Raw genomic sequence first — 21,369 nt, forward strand, 5'->3', positions numbered from 1 at the left:
GAAATACCCCCGGCCCGGGTAAGACGTTACTCGTTAGAGAGGTCGGATTCGATTGAGTTTAGTTTACAATTTTGACTCAGAGTCGACAGTCAAATACTGAGTCTGAGATTTAAAGAATAGGGTCCAGGGAGATAGACCCTAAAGCCGCAACGGTTAGTCGTCTTCTGCGTATTCTCTATTGAACGTTAATACTGACCACTGCTGACTGTCCACTGGAAGTCTAACAAGACGTCTAACGTTACTGTTGAAACTGGCAGTTTACGCCTTGGCAGCAGGTTTTTCTACATGTATACATTCTACACGTGTATCTTGACATTGTGTATTGCAGATGTTGTGGACGGTTATTGCAGATGATTTATTTGATGCATGTGGTAAGTTATGTTGCTGACTTATGTTACAGCTGATTAAATTGCACAATGACAATTTAAACCCCTTCCTTGCCCTTGTCTAATTTTAGATTCTAACGTTAATTTAGGTGTCTAATCTAAGTTTAACTGTTAATCAGTAAATGTGAACTCCTCAAAAAAGTCCTGCGGTTCCAATTTGATGTATCATATTTCTCTTAAACTACATGTAGGCCTAAAGCATTTTATTCAAATGTGACATTGTAAAAAAAGCCTGATTAATTTTCTTTACAATGACAACTCACTCGTTTACATTAATTTAACTGTTTATGCATTCCTGTAATGCACAGTAGTCAGTACTGCATGAGTATGAGGAAAAGTGAAATGTGAAATGTTGCAAAATAGAGCAAACCTGTTATGTCAAACAGTGTAATTCCCATTTGCTTTGTCGTTTCAGAGTTCAAGGAATGTGCTTGAAAAGAATGCATTGTAAGATTATCATGACATGATTAGATTCCAGGCTTCATCCATAGATTTAAAAAACTGCAGTAGTATAATGTATCTGCAGATTAAAATTAAGGCAAAAATTAAACATCTACAAGTTGTAGGCCTACACTTTGTAAAGGTTGACCAAACAATCATGAATCTGATGTCTAGGAAATGGGAGTTTTTGAAAGTGCTCTCATTCCAACATTGCTTTAGATATTCCAGTGGCCTTGTTTTCTTTCTTTTTTTTCCCATCAAAACTGTACATTATCAATAGCGGAATTGTTGCGACTTTTCAGTGTTCATCTGTCCCCATACTCAGCTGTTTTGGACATTCCAAGAACACCCAATCATACACACTAGCAAGTGAGGTGTCATTTTAAAGATAATTAATCAGGCTTTCTTATATGATGTCATATTTAATGGAAATAATGCAGGTATAAGAGAAATATGATAACCTTAATTGCAGACCTAACTTATTTTGAGGAGTTTAAAACATTTTTAGAATCTATAACTTTAACCTGTTTCTCCCGCAGTTCTCTGGACTTAACATACAATGTAGAGCCCCCAATCAATGGCACTGCCCCCAAATGGGATTCATTTTGCAGGCTGACCTAGAACTGACTTTAATAATGGTAATCTACCTCAGCGAAAGCGGGCAAGAAGTTGGTATGCATCCCCTCTCCACGCTCAACTACATGTTCCATCAAACAATGCAAAATATTGATTGGGTGAGAGGTTTGAATAGACAGAGAACATTTTTAAAAATAAAGCATTGTGAAGTGCTGTCAAAAGCATTATTGTGAGATCATCTCCAATATTATGCCTCAAATTTAAACAGTTTTATTCATTACGTGGCCATACAAAAAAGTATAATTGTTTGTATAAACATAGGTATAGTGAGGTGCCCGCACCTCGCCAGGGGCCCAAATACCGCCACCCGGCTTAAAATTGTTACAAGCACACTGAACACAAAATTATGCCCGGGACTGTGTGCAGTATCCCTTACGTAAAAAACTTGAAATTTGGCAGGGTTACCACAAACAAGCAAAGTGTGATGAAAAACGAGCAGTTTTTCGTGAAAATTTGAAATGTATATTAGGAATAGGCCTACGTGTTATTGGTATCATCACGGTCACCCGCACGCGTCTTTTACGAGCCTGTCTTATGGAAGCTTCACGGTCACCCGCTCACGTCTTTTACGTGCTTTGTCTATGTGAGCACGGGTGGCGAGTTGCGGGCCCCTTCCTTAGTGCGCAACTTTTTCGCATCGTTCGCGTTTGAGGACGATAGCTGCAAATTTCTGGTATCGAACAGTAAATTTGTGGTTCCATTGGAATCTACGAATTTTTCCAGTATGTAAATGGGATTTCATAGAATTTCAGTGACGAAATGTGATTCAAATACGCATAAACATTAACTATGACGAGGTGCGGGTCACCCAAGTATACTAGTTTTTATCGAGTCAGCGTCGTCCATAGTTTTAACAAGAAACCCTCAAGGCAAAGTATTTTTGCGTGATATCACAGTAGAGTAACTAATATTCTATTTTTCTGCGTAGACTGTAGAGTCTGCAGCATGCCAAGGCCCGATAGGCCATCGACCTCCAGTGATGGTTCCCAGGAACGTTTCTGCCTCCTGTCCGGAACCTGTCCAGACGAGCACTGCCAGTCGAGGCTCTACTTCCTCTCCTATGACCCGAGCGTCGAGTGCAGCAACTGTGGCCAGCGGCACCCCCTGGATGCCGTGCGGGGAGTCGCCGAGGTCACCGACCCCGACGTGGCACTGCGCAACATGGTGCGGAACGTGCTCGTGGGCAAGCTGGCGCCGAAGAAGACGACCGACTCGGTGAAGGTGCTCGGCCTCTCCAACTACCAGTGCAAGCTTCTGAGCCCGCTGCTCACCGAATATGGCATGGACAAGCAGGGCAAGGCGCAGCCCCTGCGCAGCCTCAACCAGAACGACATCTTTGATTGCGCCAACCTCGGTGGCCGGGCATTCCTCATCCAGCCCGAGCACGTGGACATTATGGGGTACGGTCGGGACCAGACGGGGAGCGCGGGCTACCTCAAGAACACACTGGAACAGATACGGCTTGTCAATGGCGACGCGGAAGTCCTCATCCCCATCCATGCTGACGGGGATGGCCACTGCCTGGTTCATGGCATCTCGCGGGCTCTGGTCGGCCGCGAGCTCTTCTGGCACGCCCTGCGCACCAACCTCAAGCGCCACTTCGAGCAGAACCTGGCCCAGTACCAGGCCCTGTTCCGAGACTTTGTAGACAAGGACGAGTGGCAGCACATTATCCAGGAGAGCGACCCAGACTACTTCCCGGGCCCCAACGAGCTCATGGGTTTGCAGAATATCCACATCTTTGGGCTGGCCAATGTGCTCCGTAGACCCATCATCCTACTGGACTCGCTGAGTGGTCTGCAAAGCTTTGGAGACTACTCAGGTATGAAGCTCCTGTGCATTTTCTTCAGAAGATAACATGACCTGTGGTATGAGCAGGGTGTGAGATTTGGTGGATTTTTTTTTTTCCTCTTCAGAAAATTGTTCTCATGCCTGACAAAATAACAGTTTGTAAAAAGTCATAATTTTGAACATCTTTCATCAGAGAAGCTAGTAATGAGCTACAGTGTACATATTATGCAATGCATTTACTTCTACTGAATACATTGCATCCATTATAATTCAGTTTGTGTGAATTAGCAGAGCTACAAAGATTACCTGATTCTACATGAGGCTTGCTGAAAAACAAAAAAAAATCTCTGCTTGTCCTGACCAGAAAATACACTTATTGTCTCCCTGATTTGGGAAATACACTTTGCCTACAGGTATTCAAGAGCATAAGATGTTGGTATCTCCCAGATCCCTTTTTGGAATCTGCATGTACAATGCTTGTATGTGATTTTGATATGTGTGCCAATGTTGGCCTGCCTTCATCAGTTATTGCTATGTCGGGCAACACTCGGGTTACCTTGTATTTAAGATCGACAGTGACAAATTTGTATTTGCAGGTTATGCATAACATGTGAAATATGCATTGTCTGCCACTTGTCTAATTCAAATTTTGATTATCTGCTCCCCTTTAAAGGTGTATTCCTGCCCGTGCTGCATAGCCGCAATGAGTGTCGGGGAAAGGACGGAACTCTGAACAAGCCTCTCTGTGTGGCCTGGAGCAGCTCTGGGCGCAATCACTTCATAGCCCTTGTCGGGGTCAAAGGTCAGTGCCTAACAGACAAACAAACAAACAAACAAAGAAACTCTCAGAACAGAAAAAAAACAAAAAAACACCCAGAACCAAGAAAGAGAGCAAAAAAAAAGTAGCGACAAGGAATTCAGGGAAAGATTTCCTACTGTTGTCTTTTGCTCTCGCCTGTGTTTATTGTAAGTTATACAAAACTGTGATAATCATGATGTAAGCAGAATCTGGAAGGCTTTTTCTTTCTCAACCATTTTTTAAGCTGAGGGTACATGTATAATGCTCCAGCTTTGTTTATTGTCCCCGCCGAACGAGTTCGAGCAGGGGACTATGAAACGGGCTCCGTACGTGTGTGTGTCCGTGTGTCCGTCCGTCCGTGTGTCCGTCCGTCCGTGTGTCCGTGTGTGCGTCCGTGTGTGATCAAAATCTTCAATTTGCTACTTCTCTGTCATTTATGAGCCAATTTTGATTCTGTTTGCTTTATATGATAGCACTACATGGGAGCTTTGAAACTTCTACACAGAATTTCAGTCGTGACCTTTGACCTTGACCTTTGACCTATATTGTACATTTTGCTACAAAATGCTACTCCTTCGCCATTTCTAACCCGATTTCGATTCCGTTTGCTTTATGTGATGGCACTAGGTGAGGGCTTCAAAACTTCTACACAGAATTTTGACCTTTGACTTCTTTGACCTTTGACCTTGATTTTTTGACCTATATTGTACATTTTGCTACAAAATGCTACTCCTTCGCCATTTCTAACCCGATTTCGATTCCGTTTGCTTTATGTGATGGCACTAGGTGAGGGCTTCAAAACTTCTACACAGAATTTTGACCTTTGACTTCTTTGACCTTTGACCTTGATTTTTGACCTACTGTATATTGTACATTTTGCTACGAAATGCTACTCCTTCGCCATTTTTAACCCGATTTCGATTCCGTTTGCTTTATATGATGGCACTAGTTGAGGGCTTCAAAACTTCTACACAGAATTTTGACCTTTGACTTCTTTGAACTTTGACCTTGATTTTTGACCTATATTGTGCATTTTGCTACAGAATGCTACTCCTGCGCCATTTCTAACCCGATTTCGATTCCGTTTGCTTTATGTGATAGCACTAGGTGAGGGCTTCAAAACTTCTACACAGAATTTAGACCTTTGTCTTCTTTGACCTTTGACCTTGATTTTTGACCTATATTGTACATTGGCTACAAAATGCTACTCCTTCGCCATTTCTAACCCAATTTCGATTCCATTTGCTTTATGTGATGGCACTAGGTGAGGGCTTCAAAACTTCTACACAGAATTTTGACCTTTGACTTCTTTGACCTTTGACCTTGATTTTTTACCTATATTGCACATTTTGTTACAAAATGCTACTTCCGGCGGGGACATATATTACGCACCGCGTAATTTCTACTTTTCCTTGTTTGTTTTTATAATGGGGCCAGAAAAAATATTCCCGGGTGAGTGTAAGATGTAACTAATCCGCCTTCCTGCTTTCCTGGCACAACAAGAACAATTATTCAGGCAGGTTATATGATTTGGTACTTGTGTGTAGCATTTTTGTAATGTAAAGGGCACTTAATGCCAGTCAACCTTACCTTGAAGTTGCATTTTACTTTGAATTTTTTCTCAGCTGGGGCATGACTTAGGGGGAAATAAATTCATTAAATGAAATATGTTATTAACGAGGTTGAAAAAGTAGTGAATAGATCATCCAGTGATTTTTGACAAAAGAACAAATGAGTGGATGGATTAAGAGTATAAGAGTTTGACAATCTGTTCCATACTTGGATCTCCATCCTACATACATTTCTGTATCACCATCAAGTCTTCCATTTTATCAGTTGAAGATAAACCAGTCCGGAGAAGACTTGGGGAAAGGGCGTGTAATAAGAAAATTTGTTTATCCTCAATGGGTTGATATCATTTTCTTTTTAGTAAATTGCAGCTACATGACCTATCTTTTGCTTGCTGTTCTGTTTCTTTCTCTAATTAGGGCGCCCTCTACCTCGCCTACCCCGCTGGATGCTGACTAAAGCATGGGGAACCCCCCAAGAGGCTATAAATCAATACATTGAGTTTGATGCAGATGACATGTGCACCATCGGAGGGGAAAGAACTCTACAGGTTTGATGCCATATCCTCACTTTCAGTGACTGTTTATATAATGTAAAAAACTCCAAAACAAAACTAATGTTGCTATAGAAAAAACCAACATACAAACAAAAAATAGGTTGCTATAAAACACAAAAACAAAGATTACTTTTGAAAATGCAAAGCAAAACAAAAATAAACATTACATGTATTGTACTATAAGAAAATAACATTAACGAAACTTTGTCTTAAATACGTAATACCAAGATCGACGAGGGGATGTGTTCACAGAACCAAGTCTCGGGTGTCATTATGTGTGCTACATGAATGTAGACATTCTACAGGGTTTTTCCTCCAATAAAATGGAGACTAATTCCTGTGTTATGTGCTTCGTAAAAGGCCTGATAACAAAAATTGTTGGTCCCTCTTTTTCTAAGTGTGAAACTTTCAAGAATACTCGGTCAAAAAAAACATGTTTGTGTTTCATTTTGTCAGTGCAGTTCTCTTTTGCGATATCAACTGAGTGTCTGAAAAGATGATTTGATTTATGGTAGCAATAGAGTCAGATTTGCAGATTTTGGAAGCAATGTTTGTCTAAAATGTTTTTTTTTTGGAAGCATAAGAAAGATGTTCATGAGGATAATGATAATTACGTATTTCGCATTTCTTGATATAATGTAATTTCAAGGAAAAGTATGTACAGCGACTGGCAACCGCAATGGAGGGACTCTTCCTAGACAAACACGGTGTCCACCCATCACTGGTGTCAGATGCCTACAACTACATCTACAAAAGAGCAGGTACGGGTCAAGAACTAAAACCCCTCTCCCCTTTACTGGAAGTATGTATTCCACGTAATGACCCTATAGTATGTACAGGTATAATCTTGACTGCACAGTAGGTTTCAATGTTCCTTTTAGTCTCTGTTGCTTGTGAGTCCCTAGCCAAGCCTGGCTATGAACTTGATTGAACTCAGACCTTTTCATACTTTGAATGAAGAGTCCATAATTGTATTTCTGGAATGTTTCAAGACCAATCTGTACCAAAACATAAACTTGAAATGCTGTGAGAAATGTTTTCGTATGTGGCTTGATGAAGAAAGAAAGTTGATGGATAGAGGAGGGAGGGAAGAACGAGAGAGAAGGAAGAAAGAAAAGAAAGAAAAAGAAGTTAAACAAAATAGTATGAAGAACAAAAATGCCAAATTCTTTTGCATTGTCAAAGATTTCATATATACAGATGTGCTCTCCAAGGGAGCTATATTTTTCATGTGAGATTACATTATATTCCCAAGGCGTGCAGCGACTAGTTAAAGTGTTGTACACAGTGGAAATATGACTCTTTTCCAAAGGACTGCTGAATGTTTTATAATACCATGATAGACAGCTGAGTATATGTTGGTCATAAATACATGCCATTACATTCGAGACCCATCAGCATTAAGTCAAGATCTGTAAATTGCACCACTGTTTGTGATATGATTTTTGAGCCCTGCGACATTAGTCGTGTCATTACATCATGACCACATCTCCAACCAATACTGTAGACCTGTATAGTATTTAGCATATTATTTCTTCCACTGTCCAGGTGTTGTCGATATCCACCAGGACATCATCATCCAGCGGACGCGCTACGCTGTACAGGAGCACCAGCTTTACAGCTGCCTGATGTGCAAGGCCGTCTGCCAGCTACCCAGCCTAGTGGGGCCGGCAGACCGGGGGGACCTGAGGAGGGGTGGGGAACTCTACCAGCTGGCCTCAGAAATCAATGGGGAGCTGGAGGAGGGGAAATTGTATACCTTCCATGCCAACGGTGAGGGGGATGAACATTCCTGTAGTAGGCTTCTTCTTCCTGTTGACTATTACTCTGAAAAATTACCCTGCACTTTGATAAGTTCAAGTTCAAGTTTATTTAACCAATTCATTAAACATTTGACATTTTACAAAAGGATACAGCATTAAGAATAATGAATGGTTTGGGACAACAAAAATAAGCAGAGCTTGTAAAAAAAAAGGGGTCCCGGATAAACATATAAAACAAAACATACTAAAGTTTTAAACATATTAACAAGAAGTATGATAGTAACGTATTTACATAGGACAGATGCAACACAAGCACACACACACACGCACACACACACACACACACACACATTCGTGGGGATTTCAAAGCTTTCATTGAGACCTGTTTGTGAATCTGTGCTGAGTTGCCTTTTTTTTTTTACATGAAATCAATGAGACAGAATTCTATCCTCAGAATGTGCAAACTAATTGCTTAGGGGTGGGGTAATAATATGATTACCTTTACTGATTTGCATTAGGGGTTTAAACTGATACCAAGTAGTGGTGTTCGTTAAAACTATTGACAGTTAAGAATCCCATGATTTTTTTTTTTTTTTTTTGATTTCTTTTTTTTTTTTTTTTTTTTTTTTTGGGGGGGGGGGGGGTCTGTTATATTTGAAAAGTCAATCAAGCTTTGTTTTTTATTTTACCCTTTGTACTGTAAAAACATGTGTGGAACTAAACTGTTCTAAATACCCGCCTGGCATTTGATGCATTGTGTAGACATAGACTTTCCTCTGCATTTTTACTTTTATGAATCTTGTCTCCTTGTGAAATTTGTTAAACGTTTCATGTACACTAACATCCCAGGTTTTACAGTCTACAAATCACTTTGATAACTTATGCCGAAGGACTTTTTGAATACCAGTATTGTTTCATTTCTCTTTTTTTCATGTGGTATTCATCAATGTAGATCTGCAATGTACTTATGATCCAGTGACGGATGAGCTTGTCCCAGACCTGACCTTCAAGCAGGACGCCACGTGCCCCTGGTGCCAGGGTTCAGGGTAAGCCCTGCAGGCCCCCTTCTACAGCTGGTTGTGATAAGCCTTCTAGAAGCACGCCCTCTATTGGCTGATTTTGAAGCAGGGATTTTGTAATGTGAATTAGGTTTAGCCCTTTGCCATGTCAATTTAGTGCCTTGTTGTTGATGTTAGGGAACACACTCAGTCTGTTTGTTTACTTGTTGGCACATAGTAGAATATGATTGTGAGTTCAAATCTTTACAAAGCTCATGAGGATCAACAAATGTGACCCGCTTCAACAAAAGGATCCTAAAGTCGCTGACGGCTGAGCCAAGAAAATCGAGTTTGAAGTCATTTCATCAAAATTGGTCAAAGCAATTGGATTTCTGTTTTCAGCATAATTTTGTAGTCTAATGTTTTGTCTATCATCTGCTGAAATTTCGAAGCTAAATGATCAAAGGAAAGGCAAGAAATCAGCGTTTTTCTGGGTCATGATTTTCCGACTTTCAATGTAACAGAATCGTGTCCGAAGATTTGAATTTAGCGGTGCAGCTAAACTCCGCCCCTAGCAATGAGGGAGTGATCTTATTGGTCAGTGCGTGGCATCCTGATCACTGATTGGTCGTGAGTAGACCGCTGGCGCTAAGGTTGAATGAACATCGCGGAGGTCACTAGGAGCGTACCTTTTATTGTCAAGCGGTGAAAGCTGTCTCGCCTCCTCATGATCATGATAGCGTCGGAAGGAAAACTTTGAAGGCTTTTTTCTCCAAACTCTGATTTCTAAAACCACTTGACATGCGCTAATATAATCATCGATATTTTTGCAACCGAGCACTTTTATGAGTTGTGCTATATATGAAATTAAAGTAGAATAGTAAGGAAATAATGTCATGCCATTTTCAGAAAATTGTCCTCCCCCGACTTTTGGATCCTTTTGTTGTAGCGGGTCACAAATATTTTCAATTTCTGATTGCCTGGCGGGATCCTGAGCTTTATATTAAATTTCAGTTACCGGTACTTAGTTTAAATGAGTGTTATAACGGCCAAATTTATTGTTGATTTTACAACAGACAGTTCCTGTTTGTGTAGTAAATGATGTCGGAATGCTGAAATTTTGAAGACCATATCACCATCACTAAGACTTTGTCTTCTCAATCACTGACAAGTTGCTCGTCTTCTGAAGCTTTTTTTTTTATCAGGGTTACATGAAGCTCAGTGTGTCTGTTAAAAAAAAAAAGAAAAAGAAAAATCTTTACCTTGATTTGTTGTTGTTTGTCTTCCCCTGCAGAACCACTCATCTGCGACGTCTTAAAGCAGACGGCAGCATCGTCTACGTCAACGGGGATCGGACCAGCACCCCATCGGACTCCACCACCTGCGACTGTGGCCACAAACACTACTGGGGTGGGGTGGAGTACGACAACCCCCCTCTTATGTGAGTCTTCATTTGCTTTTAGATAGCCAGGAGTTTACCTGTCTGTCAATTCACTTTTGCTATTGCATATAAGATTATATTTGAACTATTTTGATTCCTAAACCCCAAGAAAGTAAACCAAGCAAAGATAACAATAACAATAAGATTAAAGGGGGTGGCTAGTACCTGATCAGTGGGAATCAGTGGGAATGCTGGGGGATGATTGTTCCAATCCTTGTGGGATTCATTTACGAGTACATTATATATCTATTGTTGTGTGAAAATTATTTGCTTCAGAATGGTCTCATATTCAAGTAATGTGCAGTTCAATGTTTCCAGGTTCGCACGCCTGTACAGTGACGGGGCGATGGTTAATAGCCCGTTAACGATCGCCCCAACACTGTACCGGCACGCTAACCTGGAAACATTGAACTGCACATTACTTCAATATGAGACCATTCTGAAGCAAATAATTTTCACACAACAATAGAAATGTACTCGTAAATGAATACCACGAGGATTGGAACAATCATCCCCCAGCATTCCCACTGATTCCCACTGATCAGGTACTAGCCATCCCCTTTAAAAGAAAAAAAAAACAATCTCTTTCATTATTGCCAATGGGTAATGCTTTTCCTGTATGTCAAAGTTCTGTCACTTTTCATCTTACCTTGTCTTTTCTTCTCTCTCTTAAATATGTTTGTACTTTCCTTTGTTTTTATGTCTATATATATTTTCCTGCCTTTATGTGCACAGAGCATTTATTTGTTTATTATTTGTGTATGCATATGTGTATGTGAGTGTGATTTTCGCTGTATGAAAATGGCAGCAGCACATCAGTTGAGCGCTGTTTAAAGTTCCTGGCAGTGTACTGTTGAAAAAGTGTTTAGGTAGGGGTATTGATCACTTTCAGAGATAGGTCTTGTTTGTTATTACTATAAATGGAAACAACGTATACATTGCAATTATTACTGCTACTATTTATCATCTTGATTATTATTTGTGCAATCATTGTCATCATTATCATATCATAATCATTATCATTGTCATTATTATTATCAATATCATTTCAGTTTCTCCGTTCCACTTTCGTGGAAAGGGCAGACGATTGAGGAGGAGGTGGTTTGGTTCCAGAATGAGGGACAGCCCGAGCTCAACAGCAACGCCTTCCGGATCGCGGAGAAGCTCGTGAACCGTCACTTCGCCGGCGAGTTCGGCAACGAACAGCTGGTGCAGAAAGTGGTGGAGTCCATCCTTCAGAACGTGAGTAAACAGAAATACACACACACACACATACGCATCTATGGTGGAAACCGAGGACCTGTTTTACCCTCAAGAATTTTACCACATAACCGAGGACCTGTGTGTCAGTAGGACTCTTGTCAACCGAGGACTCATTCATAATATTACCATCCAACCAAGGACTTATTACAATAATGCTAATGGAGAACCTACAAACATGTACCCTTGCATGAAAAAGCATGCAAAAGCAGACCGTTTGGAATGGTCTGCGTACTGGGGACGTCCTCGGTTCTGTGTGTCCTCGGTTTAAATGTAAAGACTGTATGTGTGTCCTCGTTTTACACCATGGGTAAGTGCACGCACACACACACACACACACACACACACACAAAACAAAGACAGCATCTCCCTCATGACATTAAAGAGGGAGAGAGTAGGGAGTTCGACTCTCTCTTGTAATATCAATAGATAAATCTGGCTCTCATACGTGGTCTCGGAGAGATCTTGTATATTTTGCGACTCAGCACTACTATCTCGACTGTCCCCGAGCTGCAGGGGGCAGTCAGGGCTTGGGGCAAACCCTGAATACAGTGCACTCCAGCCCTGTTCTAACGAACACGGTTATAACAAAATTCTTGTCACAATGAAGTAGAAATTTAGGTTCCAAAATGATCATCTGTACATTTGTATCCACTTTATGTTATTGTTCGACCATTACAAAATTTCAATGTTACAAGAAAAAATTGCTGGTCCAGAGGACTTCAGTGTAACAGAAGTCACCTGTACGGCTGGATGCTATCAATTATGACCCATGGTCACTCCCCCTCAAAATTTTGTCTTGGGGTCCAGACAAGCTTCACTGGGGCACTGAGAGATTTAAGTCCCAGTTATCGTCCACACTATGGTTTTCGAGGCTGGACCTAGAATCAGCATGGTGATAAACAACTTTTCATTTTGCATACGTCGTATAAATTGGCAATATCACCGGCACTTTGCAGCCTGTGATTGGGACAGTCATTACTAGTTTGTGAAACTTGTGCTGATTTAATAATCATAGTAGGTAAAATTATATTTCAACAAAACATGAATAAATATTTCTCTTTTCATCCGTTTTATGAAATATCAAGGCTGCAGATGAATTCCCATAAGATGATACTAGTCAAAAGCTCATGATACTTTAGTATCGATGTAATTTTTTTTTTTCTCATGCTTGTTACGTTATTCTGGCTCTGAGGACAGCTCGCCCAAGAAGTAAAGCCAGCTGTTTGTTTATTTTGGATAACCACTTGTTCCTTTATTACCTGTGCCATTAAGGACTGCAAGTGTGATTGTGTACCTGTTTAGACAAACAGAATCACCTCGGCCCAAGGTAAAAAAGGAAAAAAAAAATGAGATGAAAAGCTCAATGAGCTTCAAATTCCTCTGGTTAGCCTATTGGTTGGTTTCCTCTTGTTTGCTATTAACGATGGATATTAATACATCTCTGGAATATTAAGTACTTTAAATAATCATAACTCATGAATATTAATTGTTTGAATATTCATGACTCACAGACGGCCAGTAAGGAGCCAGCATACCAGCCTCCCTCACTGACCAACGTCCCCTCTGCAAGCTCAGCCGGCCGGTCATCACCCGGTGGCTCCTCCTCGGTCCAGCAGGGCGGAGCCTCACCCAGACACCTGGCGGGGTCAGAGAGGATGGACGCAGCTCAGGGAGACAGGGCAGAGTCCCCCAGGAGACAGCCGGGGGCAAAGTCGAAGGAAGGCTCCCCCAAGAGGATCTCCTCCGACGTCCAGTCGCCCTCAAAGATCATACTGACCGGCACAGTAAGAACCTTAAGTTGATTACTTGCTCTTATTCACATGGTTCCTCCTTTTCCTGCTGCGCTGTCTCTTTCTCATTCAAATCTTCCTCTTCCTCTTCTTCCTCCTTCTCTTCTTCCTCCTTCTCCTCTTCCTCCTTTTCCTTTTCCTCTTTGTCTTCCTTCTCTTTATCTTCCTCATCTTCTTCATCCTCCTCCTCTTTCTCCTCCTCCTCCTCCTTTTCCTCCTTGTCTTCCTCTTCCCCCCATGTTTTTTTTTTTCTCGTTCATGCTGTTTTTAACCCATTGAGGACGGTATGATTTTGTTACAACACACATTTCCCATAGACATCTGCACAAGTATACTCGGGACTTGTATTCAACAGGCTAACATTGACACTAATGTTGTCAATTTTAATATATATTTTTTTTTTTTGCATGTATCATCATTGCTGGTTTCTTGTAATCAGTGCCATTGATGCTGTAGTTTTTTAGTGATGAAAGTGATGATGATGGCCATAATGAATTTGCGGTTGTAATTGCTTTATGTTTTATTTCTACATGATATTTGTCATCCTACAACCTAGTCTGTGCCATATATGTGACTGTCTATCTAAAAATCCATGAAAAGCGTGCTAAAACGAATTTGCACTTGCTGCATTATTCAAAACAGTACCCTTTTACTTGTAGTTCTAAGATGAAGTATAAGTTTTTAGAATTGAACTTTCCAGTCCCATTCAAAGTGTGACGAGAGAGAGAGGAAAAGTGTGCTTTGTAGCAGTTTCTCAGTGTAAGTAGCACCTGTTCAAAAAGTCATGATCTGGAAAAACTGCTAACATTATGATTTCATTGTGATTAAAGCTGCCAAATTATGATATTAGGCAGAGAAAAGATGACTCTTTCAGGTAAGACAAATAGAAAAGATTTAGGTCTGTCAACCCAATTGACATAGTTTCATCCATCACAAAGAATCTGAATCTGCAACTTTTTGTGGACTTTGAGCTGGGGTTCACACGTTTTCTCTCTGTGACAATTATGTTTGGTATTTATGTCAATATCCCATTCAGAAAAAAGAAAAGAAAAAGTCGACCGTCCAGACCCCGGGGTCAAAGGTCGCGGCGGAGGTCAAGTCTCCGCAACAAGTCATCATTGAGACGGGTACCACGCCAACGATTGAGCCGCCGCGGGACATCAGGATAAAGCTGAGTTCGTCCGAGGGAAAGCATGTAAGTTTTTCTTTTCTCTCCCCCCGCACCACTTCTCCATTCATCATATAATGACCTTTTCACACTGATTAGTCTGAGTGACTTTCATGAAAGGAGCCAATCTGTTTTATATTCTTTAATAGATCCAATATGTTTTGCATTCTTTCACAATAATAGGAGATCCCAAATTCTTAATTTATTCCACTACTAATTTGATTAGGAGTGTCCATATGGTATACATGGAAGTACAATTGTGACCGTGCACCTCAAAACGAACATAAAGTCGCACACACTGATTTTGCGTGAGGACTGAAAATAAGTGAAATGGGTCAACCTAGCCGAACTTGACTTTTTCATATTTTCTGAAAGAGCGGGTCTTCTTTTACATTATGCTAAAATTTGGCATCATAAAACGGGCAGGAAAGTGTGTTTTTTTTTAGCAGTTTATCTCGAACATTTTTTGTAGAATAGTGTGATTAGGTATGTCTTTAGAATCCCTTTTTCATTTCTGAAAAACCTTGTCCACACTCTTCACTTTCAACTCTAATAACTTTTGAAAGGATAGTGCTACTGCTTTGAAAGTTGGCATTAACTATGGACAGAATGTGTTAATGAGGCATGCTTAATTTCAGTTAATCTGATAATCTCTTCATTGTTGTTACTCTGGTGGTTTACTTCCTGTTTTTTGTCCCATTCATGGCACAGCCAGCACGATTTGGTAAAGATTAAGCACTTGAATAGACACTGTACTTTAGAGCCTCTTTTCTCAGTTCACACTTTTCCTGAGTTTGTGCTTTCTTTCCAATATTTAGATAGGTTAGGAGAGTCCATTTGATTTGAGTTATACATCATTTAAAGCTTAAAGTCTGTTCTTTCAGAATATGGTCTTAACTATAAATTCATGTCTAGCGACTTTTTGTTTGTTTTGAGGTGCAGGGTCACAATTGTGACGAAAAGTGGGTTTAATCACAAATTGCACTTCAAAAAAAGATATATATGCAATTACAATATCAAAATTACAGCTGAATTCTTATTTTCCATAGTGATATATTCCAAGAATCATATTGTTTTGAATGGATGAAATTTTCCCTTTTTCTGTTTCTGCATGCAGGCCACATTAGTCTTGCCAGCAGGACGAGTTATTCTCAATTACAGGCCCTGATTGAGGCAAAGCTCCATGTTCCTCCTGCGAGGCAGCGCATCAAGCACGGCTTCCCGCCCAAGGAACTGAGGGCGCCCCCTGTTGGCGAGGAGGAAACAGCACCCCTCCTGCTGCAGAATGGCGACAAGCTCACCGTGGAGGTTCTGCCTGATCCTAGCAGTCACAGAGGTAACAACTGGGTCTAAATGGCCAGACTTACAAGACTAGCTAGGGTCAATGTAGAAAATTACTGTGAAACTGTTGTGAAGTTGTTTGCTCATAGAGGTCTTACCAGATCCGAGCAGCCACAGAGGTAACGACTGGGTCTGAATGCTCAGACTTGCAAGACTAGCTCAGGGTCAATGCAGAAAATTATCTTTGTGAAGCTTTTGTGAAGTTGTTCTTTTGGAGAGGTCCTACCAGATCCCACCATGGAGCCACAGAGGTGACAACTGGGTCTGAATGCCTAGCCTCACAAGACTAAGTCATGGTCAATATAGAAGAAGACATTGTGTAGCTGTTGTTTTCTTTGTAGTTAAACAACTTTGTTGCTGTTTATGGTCCCATTCATTTCTCCAAATGCTTTCACATAGTATTTGATGAAAATCAGCTGAGGTGCAAAAGCAAAGAGGTTCTAATAAAAGGTAGGACACACCTTTGTAATGACCAATTTGTTTTACTTTGTTTTTCATTATCTTGGCCTTTTCAAAACCAATTTTCATCATACAAACTTTGAATTTCTTAAATATGTAAAACTATGCTCTTAAATATTTCATAAGTGGTTTCTGAATATCTCGTACAAAGTTAACATCTGCATCCCCCATCTCAACCAGAACTATTTCATCCCTTTAATGCAAGAAAAGAATTGACAAGCAACTGAAACCTAAATACTGGTTCTCCGCAATCATGAAGTAAATTAAGTGCATTATTAAAGTAAATTATCTAGTATGAATGATGAGGATGTATGTTGACTTCATCTGAAGCATGTATCCACTGTAGTTATCCATGGCATTTATTTCTGTATATTTGGCTGATCCTCTTGCAGAAGATGCCATGCAGAGCAGGCGCACAACAGCAGGCATTGCTGGCAACAGGCAGAAGTGGGCTGGGAGCAGCGAACCGGGCCTTGACCAGGGGGCCCTACTCCGAGAGTTCCAAAAGGGATTCAAACAGATCAGGGACAATGATGGTATTATTAAAAATCTCCACTGTTAACTCTTTATGTGCCATGGTGTAAACCGCCTGTGTGCCACATTATTCTGAGACGGCAATGCAGTCATGCTTGTGGAAAATATTCTTCTTCTTTTTTTTTTTTGGGGGGGGGGGGAAGTCTATGCAATGTGTAAACATTTCTGTTACCCTGGAAATATAATGAGCAAAGTTGTAGAGAAATTGCCAAGCTTAGCTTTGATGTAAATTGTAGGACTAATCTGTTACCATGTTTCTTTATCATGACCAGTAGCTCTATTATTGTAGATACATGACTTATGCACACAAAAACAGTGACAGTAATTTACTCGCAAATTCAATAGGGAACACAGCTTGATAATCAATCACCACATAAAATGCAAGCTACAGTACATTGACATAAACGGAATCGCAAGAAACGCTTTCATTGTACTGTGGCATATAAAGAGTTAAAGGGAACTCTTGATTAAAGTTTTCTAGTCTGAAAAATCACAGCTTAAATTCCATGTGCTTCCAGTGTTTCTGGAATAATGAACAGAGATGATGCCATGGATAATAGTGTCGTTGACAACAGAATGCTATGCAAATGCTTCGAAATTGGACAAATCTGTGAGTGCCAAATTTACTATGCTAATCCCCCTCCCCCATATACAAGGGAGATGAGATACGTACTGTAGCTTGTGTACATTGTTAGGATTTTGATTTTCACCATAGATATCTTAAACCCATTGATGATGGACTGATTTTGGTGTAGCACTAATTTCCCATTGGGACCTGCCCGAGTATTCTCGGGACTCGATTTAATGGATTAATAAGTGATTACATGATATTCCCAACTTTCCCAAAAGATCAGTGTGCACCTTGATAAAGAAATAGATGAATCTGGATTATTTTTGCTTTATTTTTGTTTGTGTGTTCGTTTGTTGTGAGTTATTTTTTCAGTGTTATTGGGATTTGGCCTTATCATCCATCAAACTAAAGTAGTAGGGAGAAAACTCATCAAAGTTCCGAAAGAGAAGCGTACCCAGCAATTTGCCGAGACTGTAGATTATCTGGGCAACCTTGAACCAAACAATGAAACTAAGAGAAAACAAAATTGATGAAATAGTATGTATTTTGTAGGATTATGGAGCTGAGGTTTTTTTTATCGCAGATCTTTAAATTTGAAAATTTAATGTCCCGCCATTTTGACTGTCAATGAACCCACCCGCAGCAAGCAATGCAGAAGTCCAGCTGATGTCACTGAGCCTGATGGCCAAACTGAATGGCATGGACCTGTGGACCTTCTCCAAGGGCAAGCCCGATCTATTCGAGCATGGGGGGTTGTTTTACAACATCGTGGAGAGGGACCTTGGCCTCGAAGACGGCAAGCACTGTATGCTGCCCTCTATACCAGAAAAGGTAACACCTGCTCATGTTTTCTTATTGAGCTGATTTTTGAAGAAAAAAAATTAACAATTATCTGGCAAGTGGGCCCTCAGGATTGCAGTCTTAAAAAAATTGTAGTTACGTCAAATGGAAGAACTTTCAGAACTCTCTATCAAAATATGTCACAAACAAAAATTTGACTTTTTTTAGTAGATCTCATATGCTACGGCCCTAGCTTCTGCTGGGCAGGGGAAGAGATGAGCACCTAGTATGTTTGCAGTATGCCATTCCTTCTCATGTGCCCCTGTCATTTGTTGGGCAGAAGTGGCTGTCAACTTGCGGTCACAGAAACATCAAGGATAGCATGTGTTCATACATGTGTAAAACGGGGAATCCATATTAAAATAATACGGAGTGGAATTAGATGAACAGGAAGGATTCCTCTGCCTCAGACCTCAAAGACAAAAGTTCTGTACTTTTTGAAAGTTTCTTAGGATTTTACCAACTAGTGATTTTGGTATCGGCATCGCTGAAACAAAGTCACCATCAACTAGCAACTCTTGTGTTGGCTTGAACACAGAGAGATCATGATCAAAGTCATGTTGTGGGTTGATTTTGCACTGCTGCACTTTCTGTGTAAAAGATGCCATTATGAAGTTACTATATCACGACAAAATTTGAAAGAGTGCTAGAAGTGATGGTGATAATTCAAAAGAAAGAAAAAAACTGTACAGAAGAGTAGTACCATGTTTGGTGAAGAGCTTTACAAAATATATGCAACCCTACGTGCTGGATACAAACCTGAACTGATTGGACCCTTGCTTGACTCTCCCAGGCAGCATTCCCTTCCAGCTTTAAAATCCACTACCAGTGCACTCATAAGCAGCATGAATTTCTTTGTGTTTGAGGGAAGAAGATCTCCCACGTCTTTGTATTAATGGGACTGGTCAACATTCTCCTCACTTGTTAATCGATCCACCTCCCTCTCTCTTTCTTCTTTTCTCTTCCAGCGCTTCCGTTACTCTGCCCCAAATGACAGATTGGAGCTCTGTCTCGAACCCCTCGGACACTTCCCAATTAATCCCGACGTTGACGACCTCCAGCACTTGCAGGAGGTCGCGCTGGGTCAGAGGTCGCTGGAAGTGGGCGCGGTCAACCCTGTGCAGGATGGGGAACCCTCCACCAGTGGCTATGTAGCGTTTGCTGGGCGAGGACACTCACTGAGTGGGGGAGTGCAAGAGATTTCGACAGAGGGCGATGGAAAGATATCTATGAAATCTGGGGAGGTGGATGATCGGGTGGTGGACAGGCCTTTAGTTGAGGACAGTGTTGATGTGAAGTGCAGTGGTGGTAATGACGATAAGTCGCTCAATGTGTTTGACGTCAGTGGAAGTGTGCAATATCGTGATGGAAGCATTCCAGATGGTCGAGATCAGCCCCGTGATGAAATGGAATCATCCAGGCTGGAGCACAAGCAGCAGGGAAGTGAGGAACGATCTATTCCTGGTTGTGACGGTCCCGGGGGTGTGGCTGCTGAGGACAATGCTGCGTTGACTGGAGATGGGCAGCCGGGATCTTCCATTACGTTGGATCGGGTTGATGGCGACATACCAATGGACACAGACTGCACAAACCGTAGCGTGCACCGCGAGCAGGGTCACAGATCACCCCTGCCCATGGAAGTGGACTCTCCCAATGGAGAAGATGGCGCAAGCTCTCATTTCCAGTTTCGTAATGCAGGAGAGGCATCCCAGAACTCCAGTGGTAGAATGGAAGGCAGCTCGCTGACAGGTGATTCACAGACACACCATGGGAAGTCACAGGAGAGTCTCATGAGCAGACAGATCAGCACAGACCCTTGTTCGCCGCTCCCCCAGCACCATATCCAGGCAGCGGAAACGTCACCAGGTGCACATCTAGAATCGGGAGCAGCCGACCAGGAAGAAGCAAATTCTGCTCAGCTCTGCACAAGCACAGCAAGTACTAGTGCCACACCGTCTCTTGCCGCTATCCGCCCGGAGGAGAGCATACATGTGGAAACGCCCAACGAGGAATCTGGCTACGTAGTGCGACGCCTCGGCCCAGGATACACTGTGCTCGTCAAAAAAGAGGACGGTAATCTATAATGCTGAAAGAAGTCGCTTGAAAAATTGTCGCAGCCACTTTGCTCTCTGTACATATGAGTTTAGCTGCAAGAGAGGGTATATTATGCAGTGTTCATTACTGCAATATAGCGCTGTAATATTCTTATTGGATATGATATGGTGGGGGCATTGCAATAAAGAAGCACAGTCTGTTTAAGTGTAAGCACACTGCCTGCAATTTCATTGTATCAGAGTTTAAAGGGATTGTATAGTTTTGGTCGAGACCTAATTTCAGGTTTCTAACATTTTTTGGTGAAATAATGAGAAACCTCTTGAAATATGAAAGAGCATGTAATTCTATGAGGAATTCAACGTTCATTTGATGAGAATTGGTTTTGATATGGCTGAGATAATCAAAAAGAGCGATTCTCATAAAGTGTGGGACCCACACTTTATTCTCTCGCATTGTTTTACTTTTAATTGGATGTTTCAGTCAATTTAAACCCGATTTTCATCAAATAAACTTTAATTCCTCTTTAAATGGTATGTTCTGTACTATATCATAAGTGTTTTCTTGGTATCTCGCAAAAAGTTTAATGCCCAATTCTCATCGCCACCAATACTGTACTATCCCTTTAAAGAGGACAGAAGGAGAACACATACCCAGAGAGAAGTGAAGGCAAACAAAACAAAATAACTTCAGCCTTCCAGATTCTTAGTGTTTGCAATATGATTTCAGTTTGTCTCTCCTAGTACCTTGTTCGGTATACTGTAAAGATAAATGTTCTGATGATATATTTATATACTTCTATTCTATTCTATTCTATTATTTTCATGTTTTTTTTTATTTATAGCCAGATTGCTATGTGTAGTTGTGTCCTTGTCTTTTCCCCTTTTTTTAAGCCTAAGTTTAAATTCTATCTTCAGAGGAGAGCCAACAGAGCTAATGCTCAAAGTTTCTGATTTCCAGAGATGCCATCT

General features: G+C 41.0%; 1 protein-coding gene across 1 annotated transcript; it reads left to right on the forward strand.

Moving 5' to 3' along the window:
- The first annotated feature begins 316 nt into the window (after window positions 1-316).
- Window positions 317-20,665, forward strand: LOC139723619 (deubiquitinating protein VCPIP1-like). Its single transcript, XM_071634848.1, has 15 exons — window positions 317-371; window positions 2,392-3,285; window positions 3,928-4,056; window positions 6,042-6,172; window positions 6,828-6,939; window positions 7,727-7,951; window positions 8,894-8,987; window positions 10,234-10,380; window positions 11,433-11,622; window positions 13,155-13,427; window positions 14,470-14,608; window positions 15,719-15,937; window positions 16,794-16,937; window positions 18,150-18,337; window positions 19,315-20,665. The coding sequence occupies exons 1-15, from the start codon at window positions 329-331 to the stop codon at window positions 20,428-20,430; spliced, it is 4,044 nt and encodes a 1,347-aa protein (XP_071490949.1). The 5' UTR covers window positions 317-328; the 3' UTR covers window positions 20,431-20,665.
- The last annotated feature ends 704 nt before the right edge of the window (window positions 20,666-21,369 follow it).

Source organism: Diadema antillarum, unplaced genomic scaffold, assembly GCF_040938485.1.
Source record: "Diadema antillarum isolate AM-2024a unplaced genomic scaffold, OU_Dant_1.0 scf00000196, whole genome shotgun sequence".
Lineage (NCBI taxonomy): Eukaryota > Metazoa > Echinodermata > Echinoidea > Diadematoida > Diadematidae > Diadema > Diadema antillarum.